Source organism: Xiphophorus hellerii, chromosome 22, assembly GCF_003331165.1.
Source record: "Xiphophorus hellerii strain 12219 chromosome 22, Xiphophorus_hellerii-4.1, whole genome shotgun sequence".
NCBI lineage: Eukaryota > Metazoa > Chordata > Actinopteri > Cyprinodontiformes > Poeciliidae > Xiphophorus > Xiphophorus hellerii.
Genome location: NC_045693.1, coordinates 11,991,676 through 12,012,515, shown reverse-complemented (window position 1 = coordinate 12,012,515; position 20,840 = coordinate 11,991,676). Strand labels below are relative to the sequence as shown.

General features: G+C 37.9%; 1 protein-coding gene across 28 annotated transcripts in view; it reads left to right on the top strand.

The window, feature by feature from the left end:
* LOC116712528 (neurexin-1a) overlaps window positions 1–20,840 on the top strand; it is a 281,475-nt gene that overhangs the window by 97,516 nt on the left and 163,119 nt on the right. For 24 of the 28 annotated variants that reach the window (XM_032552315.1, XM_032552326.1, XM_032552306.1 and 21 more), the window contains 4 exons: window positions 3,994–4,435; window positions 10,300–10,683; window positions 17,366–17,569; window positions 20,340–20,366. In XM_032552315.1, coding sequence (XP_032408206.1) covers window positions 3,994–4,435; window positions 10,300–10,683; window positions 17,366–17,569; window positions 20,340–20,366 — 1,057 coding nt within the window. The remainder of the gene's footprint in view (window positions 1–3,993; window positions 4,436–10,299; window positions 10,684–17,365; window positions 17,570–20,339; window positions 20,367–20,840) is intronic. The other 4 variants (XM_032552330.1, XM_032552329.1, XM_032552321.1 and 1 more) reach the window with 1 other exon arrangement.

The following is a 20,840-nucleotide window of genomic DNA, read 5'->3' as shown; positions in this document are numbered from 1 at the left end:
AAAGTATACAGACTACCATCCAGGAGACACAAGACAACAAACTCTGAAACAGGGGACTACAGTGGCAAGTCTATGAATCCATGGCATGACGAATTAGGGCCATTTTGAAGGTGAAAAGGGGTCCAGTCTGGTACAAGATGTGACTTATAAAGGTATCTGATGAGCATAAATGGAACTGTAATAAGAACTAAATTGAGAATGGTATATGTCCAGGGTATTGTGACTATTTACTAGTTAGTAACTCAAATCATGAAGACAATAAAATTAAATACAGTTAACAATATACTCAATAGCATATAGCAAAACAAGACATTGTTTCTCTGGGATATGTAACATTCTGGTGTGAAAAAACCCCAACATAATCTTAAATAAATACATAAAAGAAAGCAGAATTTGTTTAAAAAACATGCAACTTATAAAATGCACAATCTTAACAGCAGAGCAGCATCTCAACAGCTTGTGGCAGAAAAGTGTGAAGCAGTCTGGTGATTTTGCTTTCGATGTTCAGTTTGTAGAGTTTGCTAGAATGTCAAGTCCTGTTCCCACAGCATCTCTAGAAGAGATCCTGAAAACATAGGATTATGTCCCAGGTTCCCTCACTTTTCATGGGGTTCTTGTTTACCACATGAAGTAAAGAGACTACCAACTCTGCACAAAATTGAGGATGCTGATAAGGAGTGACGTTTGGGTTTTCCCAGAAAAGCAGTCTCGATCTCAGTGATGTTTTTGATGAGGTTATCTGAGATCTGTTCACAGCAACTTCAAAGTTTACAATCAAATGTCAGGCAAGTTCTGGTGGACAGTGGAATCTTGAGTATAATTTGACAGAACAATTAATGCAAAATCATCTGCTGGTTTGTCCTTTGTCAGAAAATGCATTGTTATATGTTAACTTGTGTTTTATGGTGCCAGAGTCATAAAAGTGAGAGAGGAAATGAGAGCTCATTACAGGGTGTATAAAATGATTAGTGGATTAGCAGCTATTAGAAAGGACTCACTGTGCTCATTTCTAATTTTAAAGTACCTGAATCTCCCACCCAGCTGTATCTGTAGCTCCTTTATTTATGAGGCAATGAAGCAACTAAGCTGGCTCTCAAACTCTCGTATGCCTTCTACATCTTCTATAAGGTAAAGGTTTGAGGACTAGAGAAGACTGTTATTTATAATGACTGTGCTGCTTTAAAGCAGCCATGTTCCTCAAAAATGTCACATTACAAAAGGATATAAAAATTAAGTTTATAAAGCAATACATTTATTTTTTCTCCAATTAGATCAAACAATTAACCTGCTTATCTGGAATACATACAAAATAGTATGCAAATATTTCATGAAACTGTAATGCAGCTTGTAGGTAATTGACTGATATATTCCTTGCCATTTTACTACACTGGTAAGCTTCATCTCAGCTGATACTGTGGAATTACACAGGTGCCCCATCACAGGTCAGCCTCTGAGTATGTTGTAATGGCATATGAGAAGCAGTTTACCAGCATGTGCTCTACTCCCTGATTGATGGTGTGTCCCCATGGGACTTTGTTGCAGTGTTTGTGTGCAGATTCTAGCCTGAGCTGCTATGCCTTCCCTATTGGTTCTGATGGCAAAACAAACGGTGGTGCAGTAATAGCTCAGTTGTCACAACTGTGGTTTGATGACAAATTAGTGCAGCCCTACTAGTGCAGAGCCAAAGCATAGCTCTGACCAAAGCTTCTTTAACTTTGAAAGATGCCCTTTGTCTTAACTTTAAAAAATTGATTTGGGTTTATTGGGTTTATCTGTTCCAACTTTGTCTCAGGGACTCCAGTCTAGCTGGCTGAGATATTATCCTTTATCCCTTTACTCCTTTCTACATTCTTTCTTTAGATATGATGTTCTGGTAAGATGACCTTTCTATTTCTATTTACTTTTCTTTAATTGTAAAAAAAAAAAAATCCATTTAAGTCAAGAACACACTGAGATGTACAAAATAAGAAATAAGGGTACATATGTGAGAATAAAGACCTTACATTATCAATTTGCTAGTTTTCATGCAGTTCAGCACTCCACAACAGTGAGTCTCTTAGCTTTTCTGTAAATCCAAGCATGATCTTAAATAATTCTGATCCACAGTTTCAAACTACATCTTCCTTAAATGTTAAGCAGAGTATATATGAGATGGTAATAAACATCTCCAAGTATGCCAATGTAATCCCATTGGATGTGTCCTCAATTTCATGTGAAGCTTTTCCATACCAAGAAATACAATAGCAAGGCTATTTTTTTTTCTTTAAAGTAAGGTTTATCTGATTTGACCCAAATATAGATGGAATACAAATTCTCTTTTAGTTTGTAGTTCATATCTTTTGCAAAAAAAGGAATGTGTTGGTGTTTTTTTCTCCTTCTATAGTTTCATTAGTTTTGTTTCCTCCACAATAAATTTCTACTACTCCGAATGTTTGATTTGCAAACTGATTGACACACATTTAAGATTGTGTGTCTATTTCTTTGAGGTGAAAAGAGGAAAACCACATTGATGTTTTAATTAATCATTTTGACATTTGTCTAAATGTTAATTAGTTTCTCATATGGATATTACTCATAACTACACAGATTCCTGCAATGGCAGCTGCATAATTGCAGCAGACATGGAAATTGGATAATTACGAGGTGGTGGCTGTGTGTTTTATTTTATTTATTTATTTCAAGACTGTTGCCAATTACATTAATGTGCCACTGAGTGTGTAACTAAACAGACTGTGGTTACCTACTTAGTTCACAGTATAATGTTCTGATGGATATCAGCGGTTATTTTATTCAGAAACAATCACTGACATTTACAAAAGAACTTCATGAGACATTTAACCTCACATTCTAAACTTGTTTAAAATAAAATAAAAGATCACATTCATAAGCCAATGTAACTACTAATACATGCAATGTCTTGCAAATGTATTCACAACCACAAAACATTTTTTTATATTTTGTCACATTACAGCCACAATTGTCAATGTATTTTATTGGGATTTAAAGATTTAGCCTTGTACAGAGTATTGCATAATTATAACACCCAACATTGTTACAATGTGTTTAAAACTTCATTTACAAGTGACATAATCAATATGTACACCTTAGAGTTATTTACACTTAGTAAAATTACATTTTAAAATGACCCCAGTAACCCTAAATAAGTTAAAGCTGGCATTAAAAATGAATGACATTGAGTTCCTACCCTCTTTCTACAACAGCTAGTGGTCACAATTCCATTCTAATTTTTTCATACAAAAGAACTTCATGAGACATGTCCCACTGATGCTACACCTGGTCTGGGTCATATTGTCTGAGAGCATTACCTGAAACAAATACTGTCTAGAGTTTGCAGAATTAAAATCTGTAGAAATCTTTACCTAATCAATTTTCTAAATTGAGTGCAAGATACTGAGTGCTGCAGAGTGGATGAGTAAGCTCATGCACTCATTTTTTGAAAGGCATATCCATCATCTGCCCACTTTTTTTATAATTACAGCTCCAACCAGGGCTTTAATCACCATTTTACACAAGACCTGTGAACAAGACTGTAGTTTAGATTTATCCCTTTCCTCGCAATTCTCACATGCACTCTAAAGATATTTTACCTACATTTCCCCTCTAAACCATTATCAAAGTTGCTTTGTAAACTGAGAACTTCACTTGTTTTTCCGGTAGTAAAAATCAAAATAGATGTATTGCTTTTTTCCCTCCCGCCAGTCAGCATACACTGTAGTGTGCACTTGTTGTGAAGTCATAGAAAGTATAGAGAAGTGTGACACATTTGGTTCTATGTAGGCAAAGCTCCTTAGTTATAGATACAGTTTGACAAACCTGACCAATTTTGGGGGCAAATATCACCTGTCATCAGGGATTCTACATGGATAACTGCTGATTAGTTATTGCATACTGTTGCATTTTACAAGGCTGTACTGTATATCATTTATGACTGTGAAAAATAATTTTATTTTATTCTCTCCTTCTCCTCTTCAGGTTGTTTATAAAAACAACGATGTGAGGCTTGAGTTGTCTAGGCTGGCTAAGCAGGATGACCCCAAGATGAAAATCCATGGCACTGTGGCCTTTAAGTGTGAGAATGTAGCCACTTTGGACCCCATCACATTTGAAACACCCGAGTCGTATATTATTCTCAACAAATGGAACGCCAAAAAGACTGGGTCCATCTCCTTTGACTTTCGCACCACCGAACCCAACGGCCTTCTACTTTTCAGTCATGGCAAGTCCAAACAACAACCAAAGGACTCCAAGACACCCCAAACTCTTAAAGTGGACTTCTTCGCCATTGAGATGCTGGACGGCCATCTGTACTTGCTGTTAGATATGGGCTCTGGAACCACGAAGACCAAAGCAGTCAATAAAAAAGTCAATGATGGTGAATGGTACCATGTGGACTTCCAGCGAGATGGAAGATCAGGTAATTTTCAAGACGTTTAAAGGATGTATAGTCTGTATGTAAAGAAATTTCAAATTAGACAAAAAATATTGGTGGGGAAAACCTGTAAACTATTCAATATTACTAATTGGACATCTAAAATTATGCAAAATTTAACTTGTAAACTTAAACATGTAGAAGGCACTAAGTGATGTATGAACTTAAGTGAAAGAACTTTCCATAAATCTTAGTACACTTCTGTAATACCCCCAGACAGCTGCCTTAGGTCAGAGCTGTGGAAAGCTCAACTGGAACACTAGTCTGAATTAGATTTGTCTTTAAACATCTTTATTCATTCTAATTCAGCTCTTAATATTGGCAAATACCTGATCTTCAATTACATTTGAGGGTGAAAATATCCTGATTGAGCAACCTTTTGAGTTTATTTGAAACGTTGAGCGAAAGCTCAGCTGTTCACTTTTTTGATTTTTTTTTTTTTACCTGGCACAAAGTGCTACTTGTGGATTAGCTTTGTATTATTTTTAGCAAAAAAGAAAAATATGCATCATCTTTCATTGTCTTAAGTTTTCACTGAAAGCTTATTGTATTCTTTTCAATATATCTGAAATGCATAGTTTTGAGATCAGTAATTCAACTTCAGTCAATCAATGCTGAGATCCCAGGCATGAGTTTGAAGCAGAATAACTTTTTGCCCAACATGTCCTCTAAGACTGTGGCTACCTCACTCTAATCTATGTTGAGTTGCTTATTGAAACAGCAATTTGTTAGTGTGAGCTTAAAGCCAGGGTCTAGCAATGTCATGCTGCAAATTAGATATGCCCTTTGACCATGTTTTCCTCTCCATCTCAAGAGGTGGAAATTAGATTAAACTGTTTCATTATCCCCCAAAGCAATATTTGGTTGCAGTTATAAATTGAGCTTTCAAACAGTCAAAATCATGATCATCTATTATTTAACATTAATATATGTGTTAGTCAAATTAAGCATCTAGATTTTTCTGAAAATTAAATATATATTCAACTCCAATTTGTTTGGATGTTATTAAAAGTAGTCACTAAGTGTTTTTATTTTCATTTTACAGGATAGAGAAAACTGACTTTGCTGAAAACATAAATCTCCAACATTTAGTTACGGTAGACCAAACTATAAGAAACAATGTCTTGCTAAATTAGATTGTGTTCATTATCTGTATAGTACCCTCCTATCATCCAACCCCACATACTTACTCACCCCCACTTACTCTAACACATCCACACACAACCTCAAGCCCTCTCGTCAAGTTCTCTTTACTCACCGCTCTCTCTGTCTACTCTGCCTAAGTTTCCATGGAAACAGGAGGTGGTCTCTCCCAGGACTAAGACAGTTGCTGCACAGTGCTGAGCTGTACACTAATGACATTTCAGAGTAACTGTTCTTCTTCCCTTCAAGTCTGGTAGCAACGTGTTCATACCATAGAGTGTAAAGGGGACATAAAAAGACTTTTTGCAATAGAGACATAAATCCAAAGCATACAAACATAATGGCTAAATTAGGTACAAATATCATAGTTTTACATCAGATTAAGACTGCCCACAGACTCCAACCTGTCCAAGACTGTTAAAGTAGGACCAAAAACCTCATTTCACTATGAAGGTGAGCATGAGCCTACTGTGATATTAGTACTCGCCACATACTTCTCCCCCTTCTGCTTTTTTAAAATCATCATAGTGCTGCCATCAGAGGTATTACATCTGCTCTGGGATGTATTTGCAATTTGGAGGTGTATGCACATACATACTCCATACTCCCAGTGGAGTATGGAAGCTCATTCAAATTGAGAATGATCTCTTCCTAATTTGATTTATTGGCTTCATCCAATCGGAACCAAACCGGCAAATAGACGTCTGCTTTTTTGTCCATAAATTCTTAATTTTAATTGCTGCTAAAATGTTTCTTGTTGCAGCCAGAGCAGTGGTGGAAATCTAATCTGCTTAATAGCCATGGTTCCAAAATGGTACAAAGTGTGACAACTTGGAGTACTGCCAGCCTGATGTGGCCACTATTAGGTAGTAGCTTTGCCATGAACTTCTCCTTCAAATTTTCTGATGACCAACATGTCAAGAGGCCACAGATGATCACAATCAAGAACCTTCCTAAATCCAGAAATGCCGTCACAACAAAAACAACACAACAATTTCATAGCATAACAGTAACATAACTCCCACTCCTTCAGACAGAAAGGCCTATCCTAGCCGGTATATAAAATATTTGCCATCCTTTGAGAGTCGCATGTAAAACTTAATAAATTCCCTGTCCTTACTCTTATTCTTAAGGGCTAGCCATCCTTTATACTGCAGTGTCCCTATCATGTGCTTTTTGATATTTGACTGTACATAGATAATTTTAAAACTTAAGAAAATAATTTAGTATTATTATTTAAGTCTCTTGAAAGCACAATGCACAAAGCTTGTCATCTATGTACTGTGTTTTATCAATACACACTACCAAGCATACACTACCTGAATCAAGTATTCACACCTTAGTCCTTTATGAACAACATTTCCAGCAACTGTGACTTTTACAAATAATGATCTCTTCCCAATTTGATTTACTGGCTTCTTCCAATGGGAAGATGGCACATAGACGTCTGCTTTTTAAAGTCATACTCTAACCTCATTGCGTTAGTAATTCTACAAGACGCTGTGCTTTTAAGTAAGGGCTTCTTGGCTGGAAGTACTTGGGGTTTCTCACTGGGGACCTTACATAGAGATTCAACTGAGGACACACAGACACACCACTGCTTCAAACTGAAACATGCCCACAAAGAGTAAAGGAACAGATACAGACCAAGCAGAAATGTAGTCAACACTTTCTTCATCCTCACAGCCACCTTACTGGCTTCTTTTCCCGCTGAGAATCCAATCACATCAGGGAGACTTGGCTGTACCGCCCTAACTGGATTGCAGTAATCCCCTGTCTAACATGTTTTGGGGATGTGTGAGTGGGGTTACAGGATCTCATGCCAAGTTCAGCCAGTCTGCTGATGCAGAAGGTATGAGAGGGATCTGAGCTGTCTTTTGGACCCCTGTGATACAGTTTGGTAATAAAGTGCTCCTTGCGGACTAGCCGAGAATGTGAGAGAGAGATATATATAAAGAGAAATAGAAACGTGTCCTTAATATAATCAAGTGCAACCGATTGCCTTAACTCACCTAATCAGTAGTCAGAGAAACTAGTCAGAGACCATTGGAGGATGAATGTTGCTCAATACAGAGGAATTCTGAAAGAAAAACTGAAGACATGAAACTGGGGCAGAAGTTTATTTTCCAACAGGATAGTAGCCTTATTATCCTGCAACCATTGTTAAGATCCATAGTTTACAAAGACAGTCTCCAGCAGTGTCCTACATGTTCAGATTCAGATATTGTACTGATTGAGCACACTTAAATAGCATGAGTGATTCTTGAGCAGAGGCAGGTGCCAAGCTAAGAGTGTAATTTTGACATTGGAATCAGCTTTGTTGAAGTAAGGTCACATCTTTGATCAGTAGGGCAGAATGCCTTAATGAGTGGAACCGGACACACCTAGTTTAGATCTAAGCATATCCACATCTTAAAATGGTCCAGTTAAAGTCCTGAACTAAGTGCACAGCTACTTTTGCAGCCATATTATTTCTGTATGTGTTTGTCATTAAGTCACCATATTAATCACCTATTACTCTTTTACATCCATTAATAGATTTGCTCAAATAAATCGGTCTCACATACCCATTTTGGCTGCTAATATCAGAAACGCTTCCTGTTCTTCAGTCTTTATATATGTGTTGCGCTTCCCATGGTTCATGCCAGACACTGGCTCATGTCTCCATAGGATTCTAGTGTGGCTTCAGACATAACATAGTTTGACTATGTTTACACAATTCCTTGGAGGACTATGACAAGTGAGCAGACCAGTCTGAGGCCTCAGTGATGATGGCATCCATCTTCCACTTGCATCAGCTTAAGCCAAGATCAGTTTAGAACAGTATATTCTAAGAACACAATTTCTTAGCTTGCTGCCTATGAATGTAAGTGATTGTGAGACTTACAGTAAGTATAGATGTGGCCCAATTACGATACAGGACTATTAGCTTGATAATGACCCCTTCAGTATTTACTTTGTACATGTATTATTCACAGACCAATCATCCAAATCACTTCCGATTTCCACAGGGTGAGATATGTCAAAACTGAGAGTGCAGACACTCATGTCACAATTCATCCTGATCGTAGTGATGTTTATTCTTCAGCTGGGCACCTGCAGTCTGGGAAAAGTTTTCTCACTAATGAGTTTGATGTAGTGAGCTCGTTAGCTGTAACCTGAAGGGAGCTGTTCTGGCTGCATGACGGGTGGCCCATGCCAAGTGTGCAGAGCTTAGAAGTCTCAACAGCTGGTGCTGGAGAGAGCAGGGGCAGTGGGTGATGGCAGGAAAGTGCTTGGAACAGATGCCTGGGGCCAAGACCCTGAGAAGAGAGCTGGAACATGTTACTGTGCACCAGGTTAATCATTGTGCACTAGGTATTTAGCTGTCTCTCTCTCATGCATTTTTCGAAGTAGGCTGAATCACCTTGACTATAAAGTGCATGCATAATCAAGATTATTAGCATATATTTTATTTCTAAAGAGTTTAATTTCTGTTGGATAAAATTTTTGAAAAACATTGCAATGACAAAAGAACAAAAATAAATGAAATGCATTAATTACATAATTGTGATTTATACAGACAAACATGCTAACAATTGTAATGAAATGTGAAAAGTCCATGTTAATGTCTAATTATTATTTTTAATTATGTCAACTAGCTGTATTGAAAATGTATGTGTGGCTAAGGGCTTGTTTCCAAGCACAAGCAGTTTGACTTGAAAAGTCATCTGAAGCTGTGGTCCTATCACACACACTGGAGTCTTGCCATTTAGCCCGAAGCAGTCTGCTAATAGCTCTTTCATATCTGCCAAGGCATGCCTCCGCCACTCAAAATGTAAATTATAACTTTATGGCAGTTGTAGTTTCGAGCATCCTTAGCCTACTTTTTTCTCTACCAATACTTGTGCTGATCTTCGGCAGCACAGTGTATGGATTACTCGATGTGGATGCGGGCAGACGAGGCAGCCGCCATTAATTAAAGTCCACAATGGGTCCTACGCTCAGAGTGACAGATCCATATACAAATTAATCACTCGGTCTGAGTCCCACAGTAAGGCCTTCCCTTTTTGAAGCTTTACAGTCCAGTCATGTCCGCTGTTGTTTACGGTGCTCCAGATCGAGAATTAAACCTGAATGAGAGTGATAAATCATGGCCAAGAAACACACAAACTCCCACTGCAGGTTTATGTGTTGGAGAGGCACAGACAGGGTGAAAAAACCTCAGCCTGCAGTCTGTTAATCAAGTTCAAAAAGATGGTTACGATGTTGTCCCCCACCCCCACTTTTTTGGACAGGGTGGTGGTAGAGGACGTCTGCAATGATAAAGAGGGTGATGATTTTTCTTTTCCTTACTTTTCTTTTTATGACCACTGCTTTATAGATAAAGAAGATTTATTAGGGGAAATCCAAGGAAAATGGAGAGGATACTCTCAGGGATCCCGGATTAGATTTCTAATTGACCAGCGGCCTGTGATTAATAACTTTTATCAACAGTCATCCCTCATTCTAAATGAAGACAATCCTGACCCTGTACAGATATATAACCCTAATTAAGCTAATTTCTTCATTAAACTGGGTTGAAACAGGCATTCCTTGTAAGTTTGCATCTTGAGCAAACTGCTTTTTTGCTTCTAAAGACATCAATATATGTTATAATCTGATACATAGCCTTGTATAACAGGTTTTATTCATACAACTGTATCTTTTTATTGCTTTCTTTTTAGGTACTATCTCTATCAATACCCTTCGTACTGCTTACACAGCCCCTGGAGAAAGTGAGATCTTGGACTTGGATGACAATCTGTACCTTGGGGGTCTGCCAGAGAACAAGATGGGCCTCGTGTTCCCCACTGAGGTGTGGACAGCATTGCTCAACTATGGCTATGTGGGCTGCATTCGAGATTTATTTATCGATGGACAGAGTAAGGATGTGCGACGTCTTGCAGAGATCCAGAAGGCTGCTGGGGTCAAACCCTCATGCTCTAAAGAGCCTCCTAAGCAGTGCTTGAGCAACCCCTGCCAAAACAATGGGGTCTGCAGAGAGGGCTGGAACCGCTATGTCTGCGACTGCTCTGGAACTGGATACTTGGGACGCTCCTGTGAAAGAGGTAGGAGTTTTCTTTCTCGTAACCTTTATAACTTTGGAATCCTCAGTTGAGATAGTCTTTATCCATATAACTGACAAGTGTATTCTTTGGTTGTGAATTCTTTGGTATTGCAAAGCATGAAAACCTAATGGGACACATCTTGAGATAAAATCGCAACTATTCAGTTTTATTCACCTGCAAAAACATTTGTATTTCTGTACGTCATGAATGTGACTGCATGGGAAATTCTCCGAACCAGATTTTCACTTGGCAATAAATAATTATTCATGTACACAAAACCACAAAAGGAAGAGAAAAGCACTAATAATTATTTTATAGCTGCAGAAAGGCAGACAAATATATAACAGCAGTTGAGTACATTTAGGAATCTTCATGTGCTGAAAATAACTTGTTCAAGTTGAAATCATGCATCAGAATGAAGAAATAGGAAATGCATTGCAGCTGATCTTATTATTTCAGAAACCGGTGATCCACTGAGGTTTTTTCATTCACAATATCTTTCAGTTTATAAAGATTTGCCAAAACTGTCCATGAGGACCACATCTGAAACATGCAGTATCTGTTGTATTTTCTGAACACAACAGTTAACATGAAGAATGGCTAGCGATGATAGATTGGCAGTAACTGCTTAAATAACCATTTGTTAAACCAAGGTGCCTTCACATCTGAAGGCAAAATACGTTGAACCCTGAAACATATGGGCTACAGTGACTGAAGATCACACCAGGTGCCACTAAGAATGGCAAAGTGAGGCTATAATTCACCCAGTCTCATGGAGGTTGAACAACAGATATGGGAATTGCACCTTGCATGGTGCAATTAGTCTCAATTAATTGTTCAACTTTCAGGTGGTAAGGTTAGAATTTGACAAAAAAATTATGCATCTGCCCCTGCCATGTATTGTAGAGACTGATGAGGGGCAAGTTTTTACTATTCTTTATGGCCAAATTGTACCCATTTTCTAATGGCTACTTTGAGTAGGATAATGCACCATATCACAAAACTATTATTATCTCAAACTGGTTTTGTGAATATCACAATGAATTCACTGGACTCCTACGGCTTCCACAGTCACTGGACCCCATCATGCCAGTAGAGCATCTTGGAATGTGATGGAAAGGGGGGTTTCTAATCTCGAAGTCTAGCCAAAAGCTCCAGCAGCTGATGCTATCTTCATATATGAACCGTCTTCAAAACCTTAAATGTTTTCAAAACTTTGTTGCATCTATTCCAAGAATCAAGGTAATTTTAAAGGCAACAGATAGCAGTTGTGTAGTGAATATTGACAATACATAAGTAGCTTATTATTAAACAGGCTAATGTTTTAAGTTCATCTTGAATTTCAAAAGCCAGTCATTCAGGTGGTTACTTTGTCTGATGGACTAAACATCACCAAATCGAATACAGAAAATAAATAAGGAATAACATACAGTACTATTGAGTATAGAGACCCAGAAAATATGCCAACAGAATGAGTCAGGAATCTTTTTTGGCTGATGCGGGGACCATGTTGAGTGATAGGTGACTGATGCACCACTGAGACACTGCTGGTCACGTCATGCACACCAGCCCTTAAATTGGCTGTCGTCTGCCAGCCATTAGCCTCATCAAACTATTCATTCATGACCAGCCCCTGTGCAGAATACTTATGTGTGTCTCCTCCAGAAAAGAGAAATGGGACAATACAGCTAAATATTAGACTCCTATGTAATGGCTAACGCAGAGTTACCCCTGACCCTGCAGAAATTATTTCTGTGGGAAGCAGCGAGTTGAATTGCTGCCTCTCAGAACATTAAACGTGTTCCTCCAACTTACAATTTTAAAAGTGGGAGGCCTAAAACAGTTGATATTTTTAAGCATGTTTTTTTCAGATTTTTATACAGATTTATGTGTTCACACTACTGGTCCAATCAAACCTTACACATTATACACACAGTAAAAGTAGACTTCGTGACTTCTTCTTACACTCCCTGATCTTTAGTGATAGTTTTGTGGTTACAGTCTTTGCAATAATTTGAAATAAAAAATTATGAAAATTCATAAACATTTTAACAATGCGACTTGTACCAACTCTTTGGTTATTCAGCTTAATACTAAGAAAGTAGTAGTCTAAGATTGCAATGAAGTCAGACGTTTACTTTTTATGTTTTAATTTTGCATCTTAATAGGATTGCCTTATAACAATATGAGAATACATGGTATTTTTTCTTATTGTTTCTTACTGTTTTCTACGGTTCAAGACAATAATTTGTCTAATTTGACCTTTTCTTTGCTTAGGAGTCACTTAAATTCCTATTGATATTCATTAATATAGTTTTTCCTCAAGATCAAATTCTGTTTAATTTGCAAATAACATTATTTCTATTGAGAAACTGCAAAGATAAAAATCCTGTCTTATAAAGATGTTGCCAGTTATGTTTATTCATACAGTTTTTACATGTATTTCTATTCTAGCCGACAGGAATTATTTAACAAAGAAATTGGTCAAGAAAGAAAATGTCATTTTCCTGAAATTGTTCTTGGATTTAAATACATGTAAAATGCTTTGTCTAAAATCAGAAAAAGAAAACAGTCAATTCAACAAGCTTTGCACTCGAAGCTTCTGAAATTTCCTCTATTTTGACCTTCTGTCATTTCTCTCAACACTTGAAAGTCTTCTGACATCTCTGCTTGTCTGTCCAACTTTCATTCTTTGGCTGTCTGTGTTCTTTTGTGTAAGATCGGCATTAGTGAGAGTGTGAGTGGGAGCAGTGGGACGGATGGGCCCTGGCGCGCTGCCAGCTGTTTTGATGGCTCCAGATTGCCTCTGCACTGGTAGGATGAAGCAGGCACCAGCAGGCTGAGGAGCTGTCAGAAAAATTACCCCAGCTCTCACTTAGCCATGCATGGTGTACCACCCGGTGGCAAAATACAGCTACTGCATATGGCTGAGGTGGATGACAGCAACGATTGGAAGGAACAGGAGGTGGAGCTTCAGACAAGAAGCATGGAGCTATTCGTCCTGTTTTGAGAGATTTTAATTGAGCAGACAAAGCAATTTTCCTACATGCATCCCAAACGCCTTCCCCTTCCTCTTGTTCCTCCAGTTGCTAATTAGCCCAAATATTAGTCTTGCAGTGCAAGGGTAAATCAGCGTCCCAGATGGTCTAGTAGGTGGATTGCTGCACATGCACATATTCCCTAATGAGATATGTGATATGCTGAATTCCTTCACTGACAGCATTCACGTTTTTTTTTCACAAGGACTGAGTGTTTGGATGAGCATTTACGTAAATCTACATCCTAAGAATAAATATAGATGTAGATGATAAATCCCAGTACAGATAGTTGAACATGTGTGCTCTCAGTATACAGTATGCTAGACAAATACGTGAAGTATTGTGACATTTGCTCATGTGAGCTGACACTTTGCACAATGCTTTAATGTGCTCTGCAATGAAGGATCAACTCAAACAAGTCAGACATCAGGTCTATGCTTTTGTTCAGTTTTTAAAAATAAGATTAGTTATAAGTTTTCTTCAAAGCGTTATCAAAACAAACATCTCTAAAGAAAACATGTTGACAACATGTGCCAAAACTTACAACCAGCTTTCGCAGACAGTATTTTTCCTGTGCTGTTTACGTAAGAGAAAAAGCTTTTTTTGTTTGTAATATATCCATCCATCCATTATTTTACAAGGTAATTCATTATCCTTATGATTGACAATTCTCCTTTAGCTAGACATATATTCAACTGTCTTGCTGTCACAGATGTGGTCCTCATGGACAAAATTCAACTTACCAATCCCATCATTCTAGAGAAATAGATCTCCTAATTTTGGTTTTATTCAACAACTAAGCAGGTATTGCTTTAAGGTCATAGAGTTGTGTAACTGAAGTACGTCATTTTGCTGCTTACTATGTGTCCAGATCTAGAAAGAAGCTCTTTTGTCTACAGAAACATTCTCAACATATAGGGTGTTTTAATAGCTACCAAGTTTATTTCTTGGAACATATATGCTGTGATTCTCAAAGAAGGCTACAGTGAAGACATAAATGTCTTAAATTATGTATGATGCAGCTGAGCCATTTCTTGTCATGATATTTTATCATGAGTGTAAAATATAGATTTTTCCAAAAGCCTCCAGCATTTTTTTCCCACAATTTTCTGAATCAGACTGTTCCCAGTACCCTGTTGCTGAGGGACATTGGAATCCTGTGACATGTAGCTGACAGCTCTCTCTTCTCAAAGAGTTGGTTCTCCTTGGGGGACAATGGAAGACAACTGGGTTCTTATTTGTGATTACCTGATCCTCCCTTGTTTGTCATACGGCCTTCTCTGAGAGAGCTCCCACTCCAGCAACTACTTCATCACACAATCTGAAAATTGTCCCACATTGTGGTTTTTACGGGAATGAAAATAAACATTTGGTTTAGTCCGCTGTGCTCCACATCCCCTGTGACAGCCTCCTGTTTGGGTTGGCACAGGCACAAGCTATAGCTCCTGTCCCCTCAATTTATTTTGATATTGAGCATGGGAATGGCATTAAAATGACTGGACTTGCACAATTGGATTTTTGACAAGTGCTCACTTTGCATTAGGTGATATTCCCTCACGGGTCTTTCTCCATATTTTTATATCTTTATTTTGGAACTTTCTCATTTAATGCATTTTAAACAATCTCTTATATGAATCTTAAGTGAGGAAATGTCTTGGATGAAATTGTTTTGCTGCAGCAGTGATTTGAATAGAATTACTTGCCTGCTTGTTTATTTACTATACAGGAGTCTTTCCCTCCCTAACATTGAAGTAGGTATGTCTTTTCATAATGATGTGAGTCGATTCATCAAATTTAATGATGCTGATTGCATGCAGCTGGAAATTAAGTTAAGCAGTAATGACAAGCTGCAGAGCCAATTTAGGGTATAGATGAGCTCATTTTCTGCATAATCAAGATATTTGATTATTTTATACTCTATTTGACTTTTCTTGCTTGTTTCCATTTTTAATGAGAGCACTTTAGCAATTATGATGAGGTACACAAGGACTTGCTGATTTGTTATTCTGGTACTCATTGTTCAGCAGTATAGACATAAACAATTTCCTTCAATCCTATCCTAATTCTAATTTTCCTGCATAGATTTTGCACCGTGTTCTGTTATTGTTGTTTAGCACCTTCCAACATTTTCCAAGCAGCTCTTTGCTTCAGCTGCCTGGCAGAAAGCAAACAGTTTAGCAGTGAACTCTTGTTTGTCAAATGCCCTATCATCCACAGCCTACCCCAGGAGGGCGTGGAGAAATTGGATTTGGGTGAGGAATGTGACAGAGTCATCCCAAGGGATGGATGTGACACTGGCTCTGTGTGATGAGAAAGTGGGGATGAGGCTGGTGTGAGTGCACTGGTACCCTGTTGCCTCCACAGCTCACCATCTCCCATTCCCTTTAGCACTCCTTTTATTTTCCCCAGTTCTCCAGCAGTAATAGTTGTTACTTTAGTATAAGTTGTATATACTCATGCAATTATATAACAACCTTGCACTAGCATTTGAAAATGCATATCTTGAGCATCTTAACAGTAGCTTAAGGAAGCAATTCAAATACTTTAAAGTGGAGTTCTTATAAAAAGTTATGAGCTGTTATTTTCTTGCCTATAAGAGGAAAGCAGATTTTTGGCTTATTTGAACATCTACAATCAAAGTCATGGTTTATGCTTGTTTAATCCAGCTTAGATCTTCACTGGACAAATCTTTGCACAGAAGATGAAAATGCCGTACAAGGCACATGGAGACCAGAGGTCCTTCTTGTGCTAAACCTGTACTGAGAACAAAAAAATTTTTCTTGTTACAGTAACTACTATACTATTATCTAGTGGAAACTTTTAAAGCAATACTGCCATGTTTTCTTTTATTTCTTTACATGTAATATTTCTGCACTGAGTCGTCTCTGTCTCCTGCCTTTCCAGGCAAAATGATGTGTGTTTATACTGAAGGGGTTCATAACCTAAGTTGGCAAAGAAACTGCAGTTTATGGAGGGAGTCTGAGTGGCTGCCAGCTGCAGCATAAAGTGCGATGGGAAACTAGACATGTGACAAGTCTTTACAAAGTGGTTTTAGGTATCATACCTGGAGACATTCCATTTTGCAATAACTCAGCATGTTTAAAACTGGCATTCTCGTTTTATACCTCATTGACTTTTACAGCCAATGAGTGTAAAAATAGCGTCATGAAAATCTGCATTTTTCATTTTTACATGGGCAATGCTTGTTTCTTAAAACTTGTCTCATTAATCCACCCTGTAAAAAAGAATTCTACAAAGGCATCAATTGGCCAAAATTTGTGTGACAGTCAAGGTTAGTGGATGTAAGTACTTCACCACCACTCTACGCGGGATCAACACTGATCAAAATAACTTGCAGTTTTTGTTGGGATTGAAAGCCTTTTACTGAATAAATACAGAGAGCATCTGTCTGGAAGTTACATTCACATTCACTGCTTGAAGACTTCGGCTCTCCCTCTGCCTCTTAAATTCATCGATTCATCGTTCCTCTGAGACTGGATTGAAGGTCGCCTCACTAAACCTTGTCAACAAATAGAACATCACTTTACACTGAGCTGACAGCCGTGGTCATTGGTTTTCCATAAAATTGCCGCAGTCTATTTTACCGTTCACTCATCATGTTTTCTTTCTTGTTCCCTCTGCAGAGGCGACCATTCTCAGTTACGATGGCAGTAAGTTTATGAAAGTCCAGCTCCCAGTGGTGATGCACACCGAAGCCGAAGACGTGTCTCTTCGATTCCGCTCCCAACGGGCGTATGGCCTGCTAATAGCCACCACATCCCGGGAATCTGCTGACGCCCTGCGTCTGGAGCTGGAGAGTGGTCGTGTCCGTCTTACCGTCAATTTAGGTATCACCTCGAATGCATACACACACTGCAGCAGCGAAGCAGACTCGAGCTCGATAACACTCACAAATGCACGACAATATTCCTATTTATGTTACATGTTTTGAATAGACAGAGAGACTGTAGCGACTTTCAAGGTCTAAAATCTGCGGCTCGAGGCTCACAGGCATCTGAACAAACGAAAACTACTCGTCATCAGGGAATGCTTGCTACCCTCTTTTTTTTTTTTTAGATGAAGCAGATTCTTCTTTCCTAACACAAACTGATGTGTTCACTTTGCATACAGTTTTTACTAAATATGATAACTGCCTAGGAAACAGATGAATATTATTCTTTTAAAATTAATTATTACATGAATGTGATCATTTTGGAAAGTCAATTGGAGGGTGACATAATGGTATCTTGTTTTTTTCTGAAAGCTCTGACTAATTCAAATGTGTTGTTTGGTACCTTTAAATTTATAAAAAAGTTATTTCAGTGCACCACATAAACATTGTCCTTATTTACACCACTATTCATTTATTTGGGTTTGTCCTTCCAATGGTTATTCTTTGAAGCAGTTTACGGGTCCAGACATCTGATACTTTCAACATATCTTATTATCCACCAGCTTTAATCCTATGTAAAGAGGGAAGATTCTGCATTAAGCAAAAATAGACACCTTCTCCTATGAGTTTGTGGAATTTTTTCTTTTTGTGAAGTAATGATCCCAGAGCTGTCTTTTGGAAGTTCGATGTGTTTCAGACACTACAGTGCCACCCAAGTCTGTTCCGTCTTTTCGCTGGCTAAACAGAAATGGGTTCCCTAAGTGGTGCCGTTTAGTCGTGGATGCAGAAGAGTCTTTATTCGCTGTCAACTTTAAAACAGCATGTGTCCAACTGCAAAAGGCAACAGCGCCACACACTGACAGGCCTGACAGGTTAGATCACCGCCACTGCAAAAAGGTGCCCTCGGATAAAAAACAAAGGGCTGCATTGTTTTGTTTTCATTTAAATTCTTTTTGACAAATATAAGAGTTTTGGACTTTATTTCCACAAGCCCTTGAAGGCTGTCTTCCTTGTCCCTCTCAAAGAAAAGCAGAGCATTCCCTGGAAGGGTAGGTTTGTGTTGTTCTCTGGCTGTTTGCGACCACTTTTCTGCTGTGGTTGACAACACATGACAAGCAGGGCCAAATGGGAAGGCAGGGTTGGGGGGTTGATCTGGGTCACCTTTCTCAGAGCACAAAACAGGCTCAGCTTTTGCAAATAAAGGAGTGGAGAAAGAAACACAGTTTTTGTAGCTTTTTTTATCAGTGACAAATTTGTTAAAGTGATACCAACTAGAGCCGATTTGGTAGAATCTAAATTACTTGTCATGCAGTGACAAATATTACCGAAATACTGCATCAACTTGTCTTGTCTCCACATAAGTAAACATCGAGACGAATTCAAATATTTTACTTTACAGATACAATTCACTAATTTCAATTTAGGACATATCAAAAGACAAAAATATATTTTTACTACCGAAACCTCCATCTAAACATCAATATGCAATGCATTTTCTAGAAATGCTATATGTTTTTTTTTTTTTTTATCTGATACAATGCCAATATCTTAATTTAAATATCTGTTGATGCAGAAACAATTCAGACTGTTTTCAGTTGAAATGTTTTAAACTGAATTGAAACTGAATCATTAGGAGTCATTAGGTGAAAGCAGCAAAAGGATTATTTAGCTTCGTCATTAAACTTATTTTATGCATCTTAACTTTGTACAATCATTCACTTACGTCTCCAGGATCATCCTAAAAATAGAATATTGTGAAAAATTGCACCTCCGAAAGTGAAACTCATATCATCTAGAATCATCATACATATCAAACAATCGTCCATCCTCTACTTTAACATTTTCAGGATTAAAATATTTCTGAATATGGTGATAATGTGTTCACTCGCCAGCATCCACACTCCTTCCATGACAATCTCACATAATTCCCAAACATGAAAAAAAAAGTTTACCGATCTAGTAGAAACATTTGTTTCTGTGCAGTTTTTGAGATTATTTAAATTCTTCAATTATCTTGGATGTGAACTTAAGCTCTTATGGTAAAATCAGATAAAATGATTTCATTCTAGTGATAGATCTAGCAACTGCATCTGTATGATTAACTGATATTTGATATTTAAACACTACAATTCACTGCTGAACAAGAGTATGTATGTTGTAGAAACAGCACGACAGCAAAGGTCTAAAGAAACCATGTGGCATCTTATTAAGCTAGTGTAGGTTTGACCAATGTATTTCTTTTTCCCTGTAGTAAAAAATTATAGATGAGCCAGACAATATAAACGAAAATCCAAAATGAAACAAAACAAAACTGTTATAATGTTTTTAAGTTACACTCATTGGTAAATGAAAGAGGCTGGGGGGAATTAATGACGAAACCTTCTAGTTGGCCCTGTGTGACCCTGACTAACATCTGATGCTCTCATGATGACATCATCTTATTGAACAAAAATGTTCAATCATTATAAAATATCTAAATCTCTGCCTAACAGATCCAGTCCTCAACTTTTACTCTAATATGCAATAAATTGGGCTGCTCTGGTTCTCCAACACAGCAGTGCTTTTACCAGCTTGCTCCAGCTTGAGGCAACAACATGTGAGAGCATCAGAGGACGGACAGTGTCCGTGTGTTTGTCCCCAGAGGGGTGGACTGTATGCTTTAATGATGTCTGCAGCTGTAACGTTGAAAGATGAATTTATCTCTCATCTATTCTCCCCCCATCTAGATTGTATCAGGATTAACTGTACCTCCAGTAAGTTACTGTTCACCTTTCTTCTTCTTTTTCTACTCCTTCTGTAATATTCACTATTTTTTCTGTTGCCTGGGAAATTTATTTTCTAAGTGAAAAATACCATGACACTATTTTAACTGGGGAGACTTAATCAGTTCAAATGAATGTCTCATATTATACCCCACACATTCTAGGGCTAAGGGTCTTTGTAGTTTATGTTTTTATATAATTAGAAGTGTGGAGGAAATGGAGGGAGGCTTGAATTAATGACAAACTGGAATATGGCAGTCAGCTGCTATTTTACACACCAAGCTGTGTCTAATTAATGAACCCACTCACTTATAAATCTAGAAAGGAATAAAATGCATGCTATGGAAGCGTAGGTATTTTAGACATGGATGATTTCCTTGCGCTATCCCCCAACCCGTACCTTTTTTTTTTTTTTTCTTTCACAGTATTTCACGGCAGCTGTAAATTGATGAGGCCATTCAAAGC